This window comes from Delphinus delphis, chromosome 8 (assembly GCF_949987515.2).
Source record: "Delphinus delphis chromosome 8, mDelDel1.2, whole genome shotgun sequence".
Classification (NCBI taxonomy): domain Eukaryota; kingdom Metazoa; phylum Chordata; class Mammalia; order Artiodactyla; family Delphinidae; genus Delphinus; species Delphinus delphis.
Window position 1 is genome coordinate 85,204,413 of NC_082690.1, and position 18,970 is coordinate 85,223,382.

The 18,970-nt window shown below is 37.1% G+C and overlaps 1 protein-coding gene across 3 annotated transcripts in view; it reads left to right on the forward strand.

Moving 5' to 3' along the window:
* The window catches only part of QSER1 (glutamine and serine rich 1), a 78,704-nt gene that overhangs the window by 26,707 nt on the left and 33,027 nt on the right, over window positions 1-18,970 (forward strand). For 2 of the 3 annotated variants that reach the window (XM_060018654.1, XM_060018652.1), the window contains exons 2-4: window positions 6,301-6,413; window positions 6,810-6,971; window positions 10,161-13,859. In XM_060018654.1, coding sequence (XP_059874637.1) covers window positions 6,875-6,971; window positions 10,161-13,859 — 3,796 coding nt within the window. In that variant the 5' untranslated portion in view covers window positions 6,301-6,413; window positions 6,810-6,874. Of the gene's footprint in view, window positions 1-6,300; window positions 6,414-6,809; window positions 6,972-7,125; window positions 7,203-10,160; window positions 13,860-18,970 lie in introns of those variants that run through there. The other variant, XM_060018653.1, reaches the window with a different exon arrangement.

Genomic DNA, 18,970 nt, shown 5'->3' on the forward strand with positions numbered 1-18,970 from the left:
TTGCTACGTAAATTATTTAGAATTCTTCAAGGGAGATTTGTGTTTCCTCCTCCACTTATTTACTAATCATTTAATTTTATCAGTATGGACTCACAGATATATACTACTAAATTTTTTTTGCTCAAAATGTTCCAGTTTTGGTCATTGGGAGCTCTTTCAGTTTGCCTCTTTGTCCCTTTGACATATCCCCGTAAGTGTAAGGTTTTTTCCCCTCTCTCTGTTTGTTTGGTCAGGAAGAAAATGCAAAGATGCTCAACATCATTAGGTAAATGAAAATCAAAACCACAATGAGATACCACTTCACACCTAATAGGATGGGTATTATAATAAAAGTAAAGACACAGGCAATAACAAGTATTGGCAAAGATGTTGAGAAATTGTAACCCATTAAACGTTGTTGCTGGGAATGTAAAATGGTACAGCCAGTTTGGTTGGCCATTCCTCAAAATGTGAAACATGGAGTTATCATAAGACCCAGCAATTCCACTCCTAGGTATATACCCAAGAGTATTAAAAATATACATCCACACAAAAACTTGTATGTGCATGTTCATCACAACATAATTCATGATAGCCAAAAAGTGGAAACAACCCAATGTCCATCAGGTGATGAATGGCTAAACAAAATGTGGTATATCTATACAATGGAATGTTATTCAGCCGTGAAATGAAGTACTGATATATCCATGTTTGTAACATGGATGACCCTTGAAAACATTATGTTAAGTGAAAGAAGCCAGTCACAAAAGCCTGCATATAATATAATATGATTCCATTTATATGAAATGTTGCGAGTGGGCAAATGCATAGAGACAGAAAAATTAGTGATTGCCAGGGACTGGGTAGAGGAGGATATATAGGGTGTGATGCTAATGGGTACAGGTTTATTTTTGAGGCAGTGAAGTGTTCTAAAATTAGATTATGGTGATGGTTGCACAACCCTGAGTATTCTAAAAGAGCTCTGATTTGTACACTTTAAAAGGGTGACCTTTATGATATGTGAATTATATATCAATAAAGCTGTCATTTAAAAACATTTAGAACAAAAGAAAAATGAGAAATCTAGGGATTTATACTTGTATGAATCATACATTAAACACTACAAAAGATTGCTGACAGGAATTAAAGACCCAAATAAATAGATATACTCATGGATTAGAAGACCCAATACTCTTAAGATGGTAGTTTGCCCCAGTTGATGTATAGAGTCATTGCAGTGTTTTTGTAGAAATTGACAGGCTGACTCTAAAATTTATATGGGAATACCTGGCATAGACAAAGTCATTTTGAAAAAGAACAAAATTAGAAAATCTGTACAACCTGAATCATTTATCAGACTGTGTGTTATTGGCCTAAGAACAGACATGGATCAATGTAACACAGTAGTTAAGAACAGAACCACAAATATATGGCTAGTTGACTTTTTTGGACATAGGTTCAGATAGGTTCAATAGGTAAAGATTCAGTAGATAAAGAATAATCTTTTTGATAAGTAGTACTGGGATAATTGCATATCCAAATTAAAAAAAAAATGAATCCCAAGCCTTACATCACAACATGTACAAAAAATGAATTCCAAATGAATCACAGACCTAAGTGGAAATATTAATACTATAAAACTTCTAGAAGAAAACATAAGAAGAAATCTCTGAGATGTTGGATTAGGCAAAGATTTCTTAGCTACAACATCAAAAGTACAATTCATAAAATAAAAAATTATTTTGCTCTTCTAAATACATTGTTAGGAGAATGAAAGCCACAGATTGGGAGAAAATGTTTACAAAATATGTATCTGTCCAAGGATTTGGTTCCAGAGTATATAGGCAACTCCTAAAACTCATTAATAAGAAAACAAACAACCCAATAAAATATGGGAAAAGATTTGAGTGGATACTTTACCAAAGAATATTTCTGCATGGTAGATAAACAAATGATGCCCAACATTGTTAGTTATTAAGGAAATGCTAATTAAAACCACAGTGAGATACCACTGCACACCAATTAGAATAGCTCAAATTTTTTTAAAGAAAAGGAAAAGAAACAACTTACAAACTTAAAATACTTGGTGCCAGTGAGGATGCAGAGTAACTAGACCAGATGTACATTATTGATGGGAATGCAAAGAGGTATAGCTACTTTGGAAAACAAGTAGTTTCTCTAAAGTTAACATATTACTGTATAACTCAGCCATTCCCCTCCTAAGTTATTTACTCAAGTGAAATGAAAACTTATGTTCAGACTAAACGTTAGGCATGTGTTTATAGCAGCTTTATTCATAATTGCCAAAACAGGAAAAAACCCAAAGTTCCTTCAACTGATGAACGGATTTAAAACAACCATCAACCTTTGGTACATCTATATAATGGAGTGCTACTCCACAATAAAAAATAATGAATTACTGGAAGTGGGCACGCTCCACGCCTTGAGGGCATTGGTCTTTTCCCACCTGCCTTGCGCCACTGTGGGAGATTCTGAGTCAAGAGGAAGTCATCTGGGACATCGCCAGGCAGCTCATCCAAGTAGCAGACAGGATGAAGTGCGGCATCCGGCCAGGGCTGGTGGGCAACCTGGCCGCGCAGTTTACGAATGGGAGCCTGTCAGAGGAGGACAGGCGTGTCTATCTGTTCAACAGATACAAAGGTTTGGTTAATGCAAGATGAGTAAGCTCTTCATCGTTCATGAACAGATCTGCGGTACAACATGGTGCACATAGTTAACAATACTGTATTATATACTTTAAGCGGGTGGATCTCATGTTAAGTGCTCTTACCACAATTAAATTAATTGGTTAGAACTTCGGCCTGGAAGAAAACATTCACAATACATGTATCTGACCAAAAAAAATGTGGATCCAGACTGTATTTATTTATTTATTTATTTTAAAACATTTGATTATTTTTTTAAAAAATTTTTATTTATTTTTTGGCTGCATTGGGTCTTCGTTACTGTGCACGGGCTTTAGTTGCGGCGAGCGGGGGCTACTCTTCGTTCTGGTGTGAGGGCCTCTCACTGTGGTGGCTTCTCTTGTTGCAGAGCACGGGCTCTAGGTGCGCGGGCTTCAGTAGTTGTGGCGCACGGACTCTAGAGCACAGGCTTAGTAGTCGTGGCGCATGGCCTTAGTTGCTCCGCGGCATGTGGGATATTCCCGGACCAGGGATTGAACCCATGTCCCCTGCATTAACAGGAGGATTCTTAACCAGTGCCCCACCAGGGAAGTCCCAGACTGTATTTTAAAAACTTTTTACAACCCAGTAAGATGGCTAACAACCCAATTTTTTTTAAAGGGCAAAATCTTTGAACAAACTTCACAAAAGAAGTTACAAGAATAGTCTATAAGCATATACGAAGATGCTCCTCATCATTGGTTATTAGGGAAATGCAAATTAAACCACAGTGAGATACCACTTAACCTGCCTAGAATAGCTAAAATTAAGAAGACTGAAAAGATCGTGTGGTGACGAGGATGTAAAGCAAAAACGGAATGTTGATTAATTACTAATGCTGATGTAAAATGGTACGTGCACCTACCTTATCACCCAGTAATTCATTCCTAGATATTTAACTTAGAGAAATGAAAGTATATGTCCACAGAAGACTTATATACAAAATGTTCGTAGTACATTTATTCATAGTAGCCTCTAACTACAAACAATCCAAATGTTCCTCAGTAAGTGAATGGATAAACATAATTGTGATAAATTCATATAATTCAATGAAAAGGAATGACCTACTTATGTATGCAACAGTATGGTTGTATCTCAGAAACATTATGCTGAAACGAAAAAAAGCCAGACACAAAAGAGTACAGACTGTATGATTCCATTTATATGAAATTCTAGGACAAGCAAGCCTAAATTTTCATAACATTAGGTTTCTCAGTGGTTGTCTGGGGCCAGGGGTGATATGAAAAAGATATTGACTGCAAAGGGGCATGAGAAGCCTTCTGTTGTGATGGAAATGTTCTGCAAGTTGGTTGGGATTATGGTTATACTGGTGTGTACATTTATGGAAAAATGTGTACACATTGAACTGTACACTTAAAATGGGTGCACTTTACTGTATGTAACTTACACCTTAATAAGGTGATTTATAAAGTTTAAAATAGATTTAAAATTAATCCTAAAATTGAATCTTCAAACTAAAACAATCATTTACTTAACTTTCGAATCAGTATTCTAACTGTATATACTTAATGGGACATGATCTTGAGACAGAAAGTACTGTGAAGAAATACTTAACTTTACTTGGTGGTTTTGTTTTTGAAAGAGGTTGTGTTACAGTATTTTCGGATAGAACTAATGAGTAAATATGTTGATGTATCAATAGTTGTGAACTGGGATTCTGACTGTAGGAAAAGGGAAATACATGTGAAATGGAGGAAGGTGAGGAATACTACATTAGATTTGAGTTAGAGTTGTCATTATGAACTCACGTTTTTAAAAAGACATGTATTTCCTAGCTTTGTCCACTTAAAGGGCCTAGAAGCAGTGACACCTCAGGCATTGAATACACCTGACACCCAGATCTTGGTTTCAAAATGCCACTGCCCACTAAAAAACCCCTAGTGGAAATGGTTGATTTCAGGTGTGGTACAGGGTTAAAAAAACAAGGTGAACCTGAAGCATCTTGTGCTAGGAGGTAAGAATGTGTCTGAGCACCAAGGAGGATATGTCAAAAGGAAACAAGATTGAAGGGACACTATAAATTAAATATGAAGAGTCTACGATGATATTTTTTTAAGCACAACGTATATACATTAAAAAACATTAGTATATATTTTATATATTATATTTAAGTACGTATATAGATAAGAGAGAGAAAAGGGGAAAAAAGCTAATTTTTATTTTATAGAAGAATGCTAACTTTTAAATATGGAAGGTAGTGTAATTAGAACACTACTGTTTCTAATCTTCAGTGCAATAATTGAAATGAAGATCATGAATGCAGGGTGTTTGAAACCATTAGCTCTTGGGACAAGATACTGACACTGTCTTAAGTAACACCTCACAATTGCATACTTATTTCAAAGAGAAGAAATAACTACATTGAGAGATCTGACAGTACCTTAACCACTTCAAGTTTAGCATCACCAGTGAGACACACTGACATTATGTGTGTCCTCATGAGTGCAATAAGAATTACAAAGCATCATTATGTATTTCTCATGAAGTAGCAATCAGACAAATCCAGAATTTGGGATAGCGTACATTCAACTGACTTCAACTGACATTCAACTGACTCCTCAAAATAAAAAGTCCATGTCCATGGAGTCAAGGCAAAAGGGGTTTGGCATTAGAGGCAGAGTGGAGGCACTGTTCTAAATGTAAAGAGACATAACCAAATGTAAGTGTTGAATTTTGATTGAATCCTGCAGAAAGCTTTAAAATATCAAACATTTTGACAACAATTGAGGAAAATTGGAATGTGACCTCTGTATTACATGTTATAGTGACAGTGTTGAATTTCTTCAAGTCTAATAATGATACTTGGTTATACAGCTGAATGTCCTATTCCTAGGAGATGCAACTGAATTATTTAAGGATACAGTTTCATGATGTCCACAAGTTATTTTCAAGTAGATTAAAAGAAAGGAGTATATATGTCTGTGTATAAAGATAAAGCAAATATAACAAAATGTTAACAGTTGTTGAAACTTAAGTGATGGGTATACAGGTTATTCATTGTACTGTTTCAGTTTTTCTGTGGGTTTAAAATATTCAGAATAAAAATCAAGGGGAGAAAAATATCTTGTTCTGAATTATTCTCAAGATGTATAAGCTTGAAATTTTCTAGGAGAGTTATTGGGAAATAGTGTTAATTTTCAATTCATTTGAACTGTCTACTATATTCCAGAGACTGTTAGAATTAGAGGGACTTTAGAGATTATCCTGTCTGGGTCCCTTATTCATACAGGTGAGGAAATAAGTCCAACAGTAATAGAGTCACTTATTGAAATCACATGGTAAGCCAGTAGTAGCACTTGGACAGTGAATTCAGCTCTCCTGTTTTCCAGGATATTGCTCTTCCCAATGTACCATGCTACCTCTTCCAGTAAAAGGACTTTGTTGTAGGTAAAGTTGAACTAAGAAAAATACTGTGTATTATTTTTCTTCCCAGTGTATCTTCAATATGTTCCCCCACATTTTGACAGTATTGTCAGACTGTGTTTGATCTCTTGATCTGTAGGTCAGGAATTTAGTCAAAGACTTATGCTACTTTTGATAATTGCTCTCCTAGAAATTTTTTGATCATCTGGTTTGAGCTCTGTGTTTTTTGTCATTTATTTTTATCATCCTCTAGTGTAAGCTATGAAGAAGGACATCCTTCTCACTCTGAAACAGATCTCCTTCAGAGACAGACTTTTGCAGCCTCTCATCAGCTTCCTGGATATGCTGCCACACCTCACCCAACCGGTAAAAATTCTCTTATGAAATATACCACAAATCTGGGTACATTTAGTGAATAAGAAGAAAAATCAATTTTCACATGTTGGGTTATGAAAGTATATGGAACATAACAGTCTCATGGGAAGTGTTAAAATGAAAATGAGATTAAAAGCTTTGTCTTTTACTGCTAGGGAATATCTGTATAATTAGTAGGGAGATCTCTTTTTCATGCATCTCTGTAGATTTTAAATTATAATTATGCTTGAGCAAATTAATGTTTGTTGCTATTCATAATAAAACAGTTTAGGGTTGTAGAACTTCTGGCCTCAAATGTCAGAGATTCCTTTTTAAAATAGCATCCGGAATATCATTTTATATTAACATATATTTTTACTTTGGGATACATTTTATCTTCAAATGTAGGTCTTTCTGGAATATTTGATACTAGTGTGAACAATGCCAGCACTAACACTAAAGAATCTTCAGTGATGAATTTTCTCTCTGCTGTTGAATCCCGAACTGCTCAGGCTGCTTCTTCAGGAACTACTCTTGTACCACAATTCAGGGCCCCATCCTGGCAGACAGGTGATACTTTGTTTTCAGAATTTTTAAGTCCTTTAAAAATATGGATAAAATTTCACTTTTGATAATCTTGTCATTATAGTAGTGTGGCTGAGAGTGATGTTAATTATTGATTTTCCAGTGAACTTTAAAACCTGGAATTTTTCACTATTTTAAGGTGGACAAAATTCAAGAAATTGTTACTAGCAGAAATTCGGTTTTAGCACTCTGATGAAAACTAGCAAGTTGAAGAAGGTAGGTAATTGTTAAAGATAAATCCTAGATATCAAGTTTTTATCTAGCAATTTAAGTAGTTACTTGTTTACTTGAGAGGAGGAAAGATTAAATTTTTTTTTCCTATTTCACCTTTATAGAGGTGTAATTGACATATAAAACTGTAAGATGTTTAAGGTATACATTGTGGTGATTTGATATACATTTACATTGTGAAAGAATCCCCACATCTGGTTAATTAACACAGCTATCACTTCACATATTTATCTTTTGTGGGGGGCGGTTGGTGAAAGATTAAATTTCATTTCTTTTAGTGACTTTGGGCTGGATAGGTGTGGTATAGTAAAAAAAAAACAATCTTGGAACTGATTTCATCATTAGAGTTAGGTAAAGTTATCCTTAACTGAACAGAATAAGTCAATCTTTAATAAAAGCCATTCCAAGTTGATATATTATGTACTTTTCTTTTTAAAATTTATTTATTTACTTTTATTTTTGGCTGCGTTGGGTCTTCGTTACTGTGCACGGGCTTTTTCTCTAGTTGGAGTGAGCAGGGGCTACTCTTTGTTGCAGTGCGCGGGCTTCTCATTGCGGTGGCTTCTCTTGTTGCGGAGCATGGGCTCCAGGTGTGTGGGCTTCAGTAGTTGCGGCGCACAGGCTTAGTTGCTCTGCGGCATGTGGTATCTTCCCCAGACCAGGGCTCGAACCTATGTCCCTTACACTGGCAGGCGGATTCTCAACCACTGCACCACCAGGGAAGTCCTATTATGTAGTTTTCTGTTTTATTTTTCTTATTTCATTTTTCAACTGTTTCCCCGCCCCAAAAGTGTTTGTATATACTTTTATTTTTTGCCGGATGACAGAAAGGTTAGTTTTTTTTTTAAGGTTTCATTTTAAAGAATATAGTTTTAAGTAATAGCTATAAGAAATAATATTTTACATTCTGATATAAACTCCATTAATAGAGCTTCTCAGTATGTCTTAGAAACATTTTTTCTGCTTCCAAAGAAACAATGTTTTACTGTGAAATAAAACAGTATTAAAAAACACAATAGGGTACTTCCCTGGTGGTCCAGTGGTTAAGAATCCGCCTTCCAACACAGGGCATGCAGGTTCAATCCCTGGTTGGGCAACTAAGCCCACACGCCGCAACTAGAGAGCCCACGGGCCACAACTAGAGAGAAGCCCATGCGCCACAACAAAAGATCCCATGTGCTGCAACGAAGATCCCGCGTGCTGCAACTAAGACCTAATGCAGCCAAATAAATAAATATTAAAAAAATAAAACTACACAATAGCTTCGTTGTTTGCTTCCTGGAATAATTTTACATTACATGTATTGAGTTAGACTTTCTATCTCAGTTTCTATAATTACATTATTTTAAACATTAATTCTAAGCGCTGTTTTTTCCTTCAAGAGTAGCTAGATATTTTCTGTCCTTGTAATGGTAATCCTTTTTCTGTCTGCATTGCGAGGCTTGTGGGATCTCAGTTTCCTGACCAGGGATTGAACCTGGGCCCCAGCAGTGAAAGCGCCGAGTCCTAACCACTGGACCGCCAGGGAATTCCCACTTTTTTGACATTTAATGGAAAGAGTTGAAAGAAGAATATTTTTGAAAAGGGCAAGAGAATCTTTTTTCCCCAATTTTTCCAAAATGAAAAAGAATTTTTTTTAAAGGAAATTCACTAAAAAATATGTAAACAGACTTAGAGAACGAACTTATGGTTACCAGGGAGGAAGAGTAGAGGGGAGGGATAGACTTGGGAGTTTGGGATTGACATGTACACACTGGTATATTTAAAATAGATAACCAACAAGGACCTACTGTACAGCAAAGGGAACTCTGCTCAGTGTTCTGTAATAACCTAAATAGGAATAGAATTTGAAAAAGAATAGCTACATGTATATGTATAACTGAATCATTTTGTTGTACACCTGAAACTAACAGAACATTGTTAATCAATGGTGCTCCAATATAAGATAAAATTTTTTTACTGTAAACAATAAAAAGGTGTATAAAATGGAAAGTGATAGTTCCTAATTACAGTCCCCCTTTTTAGAGAAGAGTTAACAGTTTGGTATTTACTCTTCTTTAATATCTTTGTACATCAAAACTTTTTTTGTATATCCACCTAAGCAATGTTTATAGCATCAGTATTATTAGGATATGCCATAATTATTTTACCAGTCTCCTCTTGATGGATATTTAGGTTGTTTCTACCTGTTATTCACAATAACTATAATGAATATCTTGTTTGAATCTTTGTGTCCACTTATTTCCATAGGGTAAATTTCTAGAAATGGAACTTTTGGATTGCATGGGTTTAACATGTTTTTACTTTTGCCGTATGTGGCAAGAATGCTGTCCTGAAATGTTAATACTCTCTTCTTGACAGTGCTTTATTAATTTCTGATCAGCTTCTTTTGATAAGCATGCATCTATTGTTATGAGAAGTTGTTCATAGGAAGTCAAAACTTGAAATGCAAGGAATTTTAAAAATGCATTTATTTTGATAAAAGAAGCTGCACTATTAATCTCACTATTATTTTCAGATTTATTATGTTAAATGTAGGCAGTTCAGTTTCAATTTTAATGTTATGAACATTTTAGTTTGTCCATTGGTATTTTGCATTGGGATTTCAAGGGAAATTAATCATTAGAGATTATGTACATTTTCACTGTTTTCTTAATTATCAAATGACCTTATCTGACTATATATATGTATAATCTCATATTTGTAACAATCATACATATGAATTGCTGATACCTTTGTAATTTTGTTCCTGCCTTATGAAAGCTAGCTGTTTGGAAATGTATTTTTGAAAATTCATGTGCAGAACTAATTTGTCAGGCTTTTCAGTTTTAAAGAGATTTTGATGGATTGAAGGTTATGTAAGTTTTATTAAGTCTGTATTATGAAAGCAGATACAAGTGTTTGTGCTGTAACTGCATGAGCATATTTGTTTTCTTTTCATAGGTATGCATTCCTCAGCAGCAACTGAGCTGTTTGTTACTGGACCTTTGCCAACCACTGGAGCACTTCCACCCTCTGCCCTCCCTGCTTATCAGCATCCCACCACCTTCAGCAATAGAAACTTTGCCACCACCTCACCTTTGGTGCTTCAGGATTCAACTTTTAACACTACATCCAATGGAATTTTAAATCCTCATGATCCTTTGCTGCAAATCAAGACTTCCCAGGGAACTGTTCCAACCGCTTTGGCATTTGAGCGCCTGGGCAGTTCTGCGATAAGTAACAGCATACCACCTCAGTCTTCAACATACCGCTCAGCTCAAGAGTCTGCACCCCATCTTTTACAACCTCAATTTAGTTTGTTGCCTTCAGCACTTGGAGGAGCCCAGCAAACTCCTCAAGCCTACGGTTCAACTCTCTTTACTAGTTCTACTGCTTCCATTGAAAGAGCTCTTCTTCGAGAATGTAGTGTTATTAAACACCATCAGCGGCCTTCAGGTACTCAGTCTATTCAGGCACAACTGACTGGTTCACAGCATTCCTTACACAGTTATCTATCAAATGCAAGTGTGGTTAATTTTCAGGAAACAAGCAGGCAGTCATCTTTATCCTGTAACCCAATTGGAGATTCTACTCAGGTGAGCAATGGAGGATTGCAACAGAAGACATCCCAGGTCTCAGTGGAACTTGCTCAGTCCTATTCATCTGCAATTCCATCATCAGGGTATCCTCCTTCTACTACAAAAGTAAAAAGCTGTTCTACAAAACAACCACTAACATCAGCCAAGTCCCCCAAACCTCAAAGTATAATTCCTCCTGTGCAAACACTAAGCTATTCCAAACCTTTACATAACCAGAGTTCTGTAATATCAGGCCAAGCACAAATTTATTCTACAGCGCAGCTACCAAGCCTTTTATCAGTTAGTCAGTCTCAAAATTATGGTTTAGTACAGCCACATAATGTGCCATCTATTGTTCATTCACATGTTTATAGGTCCAGCAAAGTTGAGAAGTTGCCATCTTTATATAAAACATTGACTTTTTCTGGGTCATCTCAGACTATAACTTCTGAAAATCCAACACTTAATTATTCTTCTGATCAGCAAGAGGTATTATCTTCAGTTACAAATGAGAATTACCCTGCTCAAACAAGAGATCTATCTTCAGTTAGCCAGTCTCAGAGTTACTCATCTGGTCACTCTCAGGGTTTATCACCAGTTAGTCAGACACAGGTTAGTTATTCATCTCAGTCACAAGTTTTGTCAGTTGTTAGTCCTTCAGAAAGCTATGCTTCAGGGCAGTCCCTAACATTAACAGCCCCTTCTCTTTCTTATTCTTCTGCCTCTCGGGCTCAGAATATGCCAGATTCTAGCCCAACTCAGAATTATATTTCTATGCATTCTTCCCAAAATGCTCAGACTCAAGGGTCATCATCTCCCCAGTCCCAAAAGTTTTTGCCTGTTGTCCAGTCATCATCTTTTGCGTCCTCTACTCATTGTCAGACATTACAGAATAACATACCTTCCCCTGATCCAAAGTCTTATGCTGAAAGAAAACTTGACTCAAATGTGTATACATCTTCAAAGCAAGAGGATGATTTTCCAATGCAAGAGTTACAGGTATTACAGCCGCAAGTATCTCTTGAGTCATCAACCCAAAGGCTATCTGATGGGGAAATTAATGTTCCAGAGTCAGCTTATAAGGTGTCAAAGACAGATGACAGATATTCCCAGAGCATAATCAGAAGTAATTCCCATCTTGAAGATCAAGTTGTTGGGATTGTTCTACAGGAGTCAAAAAAAGAAGAAAACATAGTTGGTTCAGTGGCACAGCTTAACCAACAAGTTGGCCAAGTCAATAATGCAGCAACCCTTGATATAAAGAAGACAACTAATTTAATGCAAACTCCACAAATAAGGTTGAATACTAAAGACCTAAACCAGCAGCATTCTCTTATACAGAAGGTACATGAAGCCAAGGTCCAGGAGCAGCATGATCAAATAATTAATGCCTCATCTCAGATTCAAATTCCAAATAATGCTTTAGGGCATGGCCATCAGGCATCTCTTCCTAATACACAGGTCCTTTTAGATTCTGCCTGTGATTTACAAATTCTTCAGCAGTCAATACTACAGGCCGGTTTAGGACAAGTAAAGGCATCTCTACAAGTACAGCGTGTTCAAAGTCCTCAACAAATAGTACATCCTTTCCTTCAAATGGATGGTCATATTATTCAGAGCAATGGCGATCACTCTCAGCAGCAACTCCATCCTCAAAATTCTGAAATTATGAAAATGGACCTCTCTGAGTCTTCAAAACCATTACAACAACATCTAACAACAAAGGGCCATTTTAGTGAAACAAATCAACATGATTCAAAGAATCATTTTGTTTCTCTTGGATCAATATGTTTCCCAGAGGCAATGCTCCTCAGTGATGAAAGAAATATTTTATCAAATGTAGATGATATCTTAGCAGCTACAGCAGCAGCTTGTGGGGTCACACCTTCTGATTTTTCCAAGTCAACTTCAAATGAAACCATTCCTGCTGTTGAAGATGGTGATTCTAAATCTCATTTTCAGCAATCATTAGATGTCGGGCATGTGACGTCAGATTTTAACTCCATAGCAGCTACAGTAGGAAAGCCACCGAATATAAATGATATTTCCTTAAATGGAAATCAAGTTACTGTAAACCTTTCACCAGTACCTACTCTTCAGTCAAAGATGACTCTTGATCAACAGCACATTGAAACACCTGGTCAAAATAAAGCTTCTAAAGTAACTTCACCAGTGGTTGGGCCGGGTCATGAAGTCCAGGAGCAAAGTTCTGGCCCATTCAAGAAACAGTCTGCTACCAATCATGAACCTGAAGAAGATAGCGAAGTACCTGTTGATAGTACATTAAATAATAACAGAAATCAAGAGTTTGTTTCTAGTAGTAGAAGTATAAGTGGAGAGAGTGCTACATCGGAGAGTGAATTCACTTTAGGGGGTGATGACAGTGGTGTGTCAATGAACCCGACTAGGAGTACACTTGCACTGTTGGCCATGGCCCAACCTGGGGAGCCAATCAGCGTCAAGATTGAAGAGGAAAACCAAGATTTAATGCATTTTAACCTTCAGAAGAAGAAAACTAAAGGAAAAGGGCAAACTAAAGAGGAAGACAACAGTAATCAAAAACAGCTGAAAAGACCTGCCCAAGGCAAACGCCAGAATCCAAGGGGAACAGATATATATTTGCCGTATACTCCCCCTTCCTCGGAAAGCTGCCATGATGGTTATCAGCATCAAGAAAAAATGAGACAGAAGATCAAAGAAGTAGAGGAAAAACAGCCAGAAGTCAAAACCGGATTCATTGCCTCTTTCTTAGATTTTCTGAAATCTGGGCCCAAGCAGCAGTTTTCCACTCTTGCTGTACGAATGCCTAACAGGACTAGACGACCAGGAACCCAGACTGTTCGTACATTTTGTCCCCCACCACTTCCAAAAACTGCATGTGCAACACCCACACCTTTAGTGTCTGAAACTGGGGGTAATAGTCCGTCAGAAAAAGCTGATAACGAACTTAAAAACTCGGAACATTTATCTTCACTTTCTTCTGATGAAGATGATCCTGGAGTATGCAGTCGCGATATTTATAAAAGCACCTCTACTACCTTAAATACTTCGGATGCCACTTCTGATAAAAAGAAGAAAACAGGTAAAGTTTTAAAATTTAGATTCATAATTATGGCTTTCCACTTTAATTTTTCTGGCTCTATACCAAGTTTTATGCTTTCTTAGCTTGAAGCAGGTCTGCATTTTTCAGGACAAAATGCATAGGTAGGTATCTCCTTATTAAATAAGGAGACTTATTTTTTTAAATGTTCCTTGCCTATAGGAAAGTTCTGGGTTTTAGGCTGAGTAGTTCTGGTTTTTCTCAGCTTTTTACCACATGCAACATAATTTACATAGTGCACTATCCAGACTTTTCTAACCTGAGACATCTTGAAGTGGCTCATGGATATGAGGCATTGTACTGAGGGCCATGTTGTTATATAAACTGGCATATTTTCTTGGTATGCTAATTTTACCTAAAGATTAACATTTTACTATTAAATATGGTTATTTTGTGTGCAGCATGCAGATTAATATAATTAAGTTAAAACTTTAAAAATTTTGTGCTGGGGCTTCCCTGGTGGCGCAGTGGTTGAGAGTCCGCCTGCCGATGCAGGGGACATGGGTTCGTGCCCCGGTCCGGGAAGATCCCACATGCCGCGGAGCGGCTGGGCCCGTGAGCCATGGCCGCTGAGCCTACGCGTCCGGAGCCTGTGCTCCACAACGGGAGCGGCCACAACAGTGAGAGGCCCGCGTACCACAAAAAAAAAAAAAAATTGTGCTGGTTCCAAAGTATATGCCCAAATCCTTGGGTGTGTGTTTCACTTTATTCTGTAGTTAAGGGAACATTTCAAGGAACTGTTTTGAGAAGCACTGCCTTATATAAATGATTGACAAGTAGTATAAAAGTTACTGTTTTAAAGAGCATGCTGAGCTTCCCTGTGGTGCAGTGGTTAGGAATCCGCCTGCCAATGCAGGAGACACGAGTTCGAGCCCTGGTCCGGGAGGACCCCACGTGCCGCAGAGTAACTGGGCCCGTGTGCTACAACTACTGAGCCTGCGCTCTAGAGTACACGAGCCACAACTACTGAGCCTGCAAGCAACAACTACTGAAGCCCGTGCACCTAGAGCCCGTGCTTCACAACAAGAGAAGCCACCACAATGAAAAGCCTGCACACTGCAATGCAGAGTAGCCCCCAGTCGCCACAACTAGAGAAAGCCCGCGCACAGCAACAAAGACCCAACAGCCAAAAATAAATACAAATAAAATAAATAAATTTGAAAAAAAAAAGCTTTTAAAAAAAAATCATGCTAAGGAAAAACATACTTATAACAATAAAATAACTACCACCTCTGTGCCAGGAACTATTAGCAATGCTATAAGATGTGCTTTGTTATCTCCAATATACAGATGATATAACAGACTAAATGAATTTTCCAGGTCCATACAGTCAGTAAACGGAAGAGCTGAAATCAAGACTCAGGTTTATCTGGTTCTAGAATCTGTATTCCTGCCTACCTCCTTTTTTTTTTTTTTAATAATTAATTTTTTGGCTACATTGGGTCTTCATTGCTGCGCGCGGGCTTTTCTCTAGTTGCGGTGAGAGGGGGCTACCCTTCGTTGCGCTGCACGGGCTTCTCATTGCAGTGGCTTGTCTTTGTTGCGGAGCACACCTGTGCAGGCTTCAGTAGTTGTGGCACGTGGCCTCAGTAGCTGTGGCTCGCGGCCTCTAGAGCGCAGGTTTAGTAGTTCTGGCGCACGGGCTTAGTCGCTCCATGGCATGTGGGATCTTCCCAGACCAGGACTTGAACCCGTGTTCCCTGCATTGGCAGGAGGATTCTTAACCACTGCACCACCAGGGAAGCCCCTGCCTACCTCTTTTGTATGAATAGAGTGGTGCTTTATGAGTAAAACCTTGTTTTGTGATGTACTTTTCAGCTTCTCTCCAGATTTGAGACTACCTTTTTAACTACTAGAGTAATATGAAACAGCTGGTATCCCAAATACTCTATCAGCATAAATTTCTGCTAAAACATTTGTAAAGAATTCTCATTTTGTTATACAAGGAAATTAGCATAATGGAAAATCATTGTTAGAGTCAAAACATTAGAGATGTGGCTAATCCTAGTAAGGTTTTACACTCTATTCCCCCAATTCAGAGTTCTTTGCAATTACTGTTATATTCCCTCCTATGTTCCTAGAGCAAACATTTTATAATCTCTGTTATAAAACATGAATCTAGAACTAGTTTCTTCCAGACAACAGTTACTATCTCATTTTTAGTTAAAAATCACCACCATCAACCTTATCCTTACTAATAGGTCTTTGAAGTTCTCCCTTTACCATCCCCATTGCCTCCTCATCTGTGAGAACTCATCATCTCTTGCTTGGACTATTGCAACAGACTTCTCATTAGAATCCTTCCCATCAGTCTCTACACCAGTCCGTCCTCTGCATTGTCATCACACTTTATAAAAAAGGAAAACCAATTGTTACTTCTCTGCTTTGAAATGCTTCTTGTTGCTCCATGGGAAAAAATTATAATGTGTAAAAATTCTCCCTTTCCATGTTTCACTCTTGCTCCACCCTTTCCACTTCGCCTCTTCCGTGACAACTGAATTTCTCATTGTTCCTTGGACCTGTGAGCCCCTGTCACAATTGTGCTCTTTTGGGCAGGTTTTTTTCCACCTAGGCCTTTCTCTTGATTTTTTAGCCCAGCAGACACTTAGTTATCTTTGAAGACCATCTTCAAAGTCACTTTATGGAAGTTACTCCTGGCAGAATTAGTGCTCATATCCTCTAAATTCCCACAGCCCTTAAATATTTCTGAAGGGCAGAAGTTTTAAATTGCAGCAAGGTCTAGTTTATCCAATTTTCCTTTTATGATTTGCGCTTTTTGTATCCTAAGAAATCTTCGCCTAGCCCATAGTCACAAAAATTTTCTCCTGTTTTCTTCTAGGAATTTTAGAATTTTGCATTTTACATTTAAGTCTAGGGTCCCTTTTGATTTTTTTTTTTTTTTTTTGGTATAAGATATGTGGTATGGGTTGAAGTTAATTTTTTTGCACATAGAAGTCCAGCTTTTCCAACACATTTGTTGAAAAGACAGTCCTTTCTCCATTGAGTGCTTTTTGCACCTTTGTCAAAAATTAATTGTATGAATTCATATTTGTGTGAATCTATTTCTGGACTCTCTATTCTATCACATTGATCTATGTGTTTATGCTTTCACCAGTACCACACTGTCTTAATTCCTATAGCTTTACAGTAAATCTTGAATGAAATAAGGCAGTGTGAGTCTTCCAAATTTGTTCTTTTTCAAAATTGTTTTGCCTATTCTAGTTCCTTTCCATTTCCATTTAAATGTTCAAGTCAGCTGTTGGTATCTACAAAAAAATCCTTCTGGGATTTTGATTTCCTTGAATCTGTGGCAATTTGAGGAACACTAAACTGTTAACAATATATTGAGCCTTAATTCATGCACACATTTGATTTCTCTCACTAGTCTTGTGTAGTTTTTGGCATATAGATCCTGCTTTGTTAGATTTATTCCTAAGTTTTTTGGGGTGCTATTTATTGTAAGTGACACTTTCTAAAATTTTCAGATTCCAATTATGCATTAGTAGATTATAAAAATAGTTATTTTTTATACGTTGATCTTAAATCCGCACAACTGATTTATTTTAAGACTTTTTAAATGGGAATTCCCTGGCGGTCTAGTGGTTGGGACTCCACAATTCCACTGCAGGGGGCACAGGTTCGATCCCTGGTTGGGAAACTAGGATCCCGTAAGCCATGTGGCACGGCCAAAAAAAAAAATGGTTTTTAAAAATTAGATTCCGTAGGATTTTCTATGTAGAAAATGATGTCATCTGCAAATAAGGATAGTTTTATTTCTTCTTTTCCAGTCTAATGCCTTTTTCATTCCTGTCTTAATATACAGGACTTCCTATACAATGTTTAATAAGAGTGCTGAGTGTGGACATCCTGAACATGTTCTTGATCTTTGGGAGAAAGAAATCAGTCTTTCACCATTAACTATGATGTTCACTGTAGGTTTTTGTAGATGCCTTTTTTTATTGCATTAAAGAAGTTCCTTATATTTTATAGTTTGCCAACAGTTTTTATAATGAATGGAGGTTGAATTTTGTCAAATGCTTTTTCTTCATCTATTTAAATGATCATGTAGTTTTCTTCTGTAGTCTGTCAGTATGGTGAATTACATTGATTGATTGTTAAATATATCTGTGGCCTTGCATTCTCAGGATAAACTCCACTGACTGATATATTATCTCATTTATACATTGATGGATTCAGTTTTCTAATTTTTTTGTATCTGTGTTCACAATGAATATTAGTCTGTAGTATTCTTTTTGTAATGCCTTTGTCTGGTTTTGGTATCTGGTTATTGCTGACCTCATAAGTGAGTTGGGGAGTATTCCCTTCTTCTCTGTTTTCTGCAAGCGATTGGGTAGTATTGTTTCTTCCCCAAATGTTTGGTTGAATTTGCTAGTGAAACCATCTGGACCTGGAGTTTTCTATGAATTAAATTTCTCTGACAGAACTATTCAACTAGTCTGTTTCTTCTTGACTGTGTTTTGTATCTTTGAAGGAATTGGTCCATTTCATTAAGTTGTCAAATTTATGAATATAGAGTTGTTAGTAGCATTTCCTCATTATCTTTTTAATTTCTGTAGGTCTTGTAGTGATTCCCACTCTTACAGTCTTTTTTTTTAAAATAAAATATGGCCTTTTTTTTAAAAAAATTATTTATTTATTTTTGGCTGCACTGGGTCTTTGTTGGTGCACGTGGGCTTTCTCTAGTTGCAGCGAGTTGGGGGCTACTTTTCACTGCGGTGTGTGGGCTTCTCATTGCAGTGGCTTCTTGTGTTGCGGAGCATGGGCTCTGGGTATGCGGGCTTCGGTAGTTGTGGCACGCAGGCTCAGTAGTTGTAGCACATGGGTCCCACTCTTACAGTCTTGATGTTGGTCATTTGTATCTTCTCTCTTCATCTTCGTTAGTCTGGATAGAAGTTTATTAATTTTATTGATCTCTTCAAAAGACCAGCTTTTAGTTTCATCGATTTTTCTCCTTTGTTGACAGTTTCACTGATTTCTGCTATTTTCATTAATTCCTTTTTCTGTTTGATTTTGGTTTATTGTGTGCTAGTATTTTTTTTTCTAGTTTCATATGGTAGAAGCCTAAATTGCTG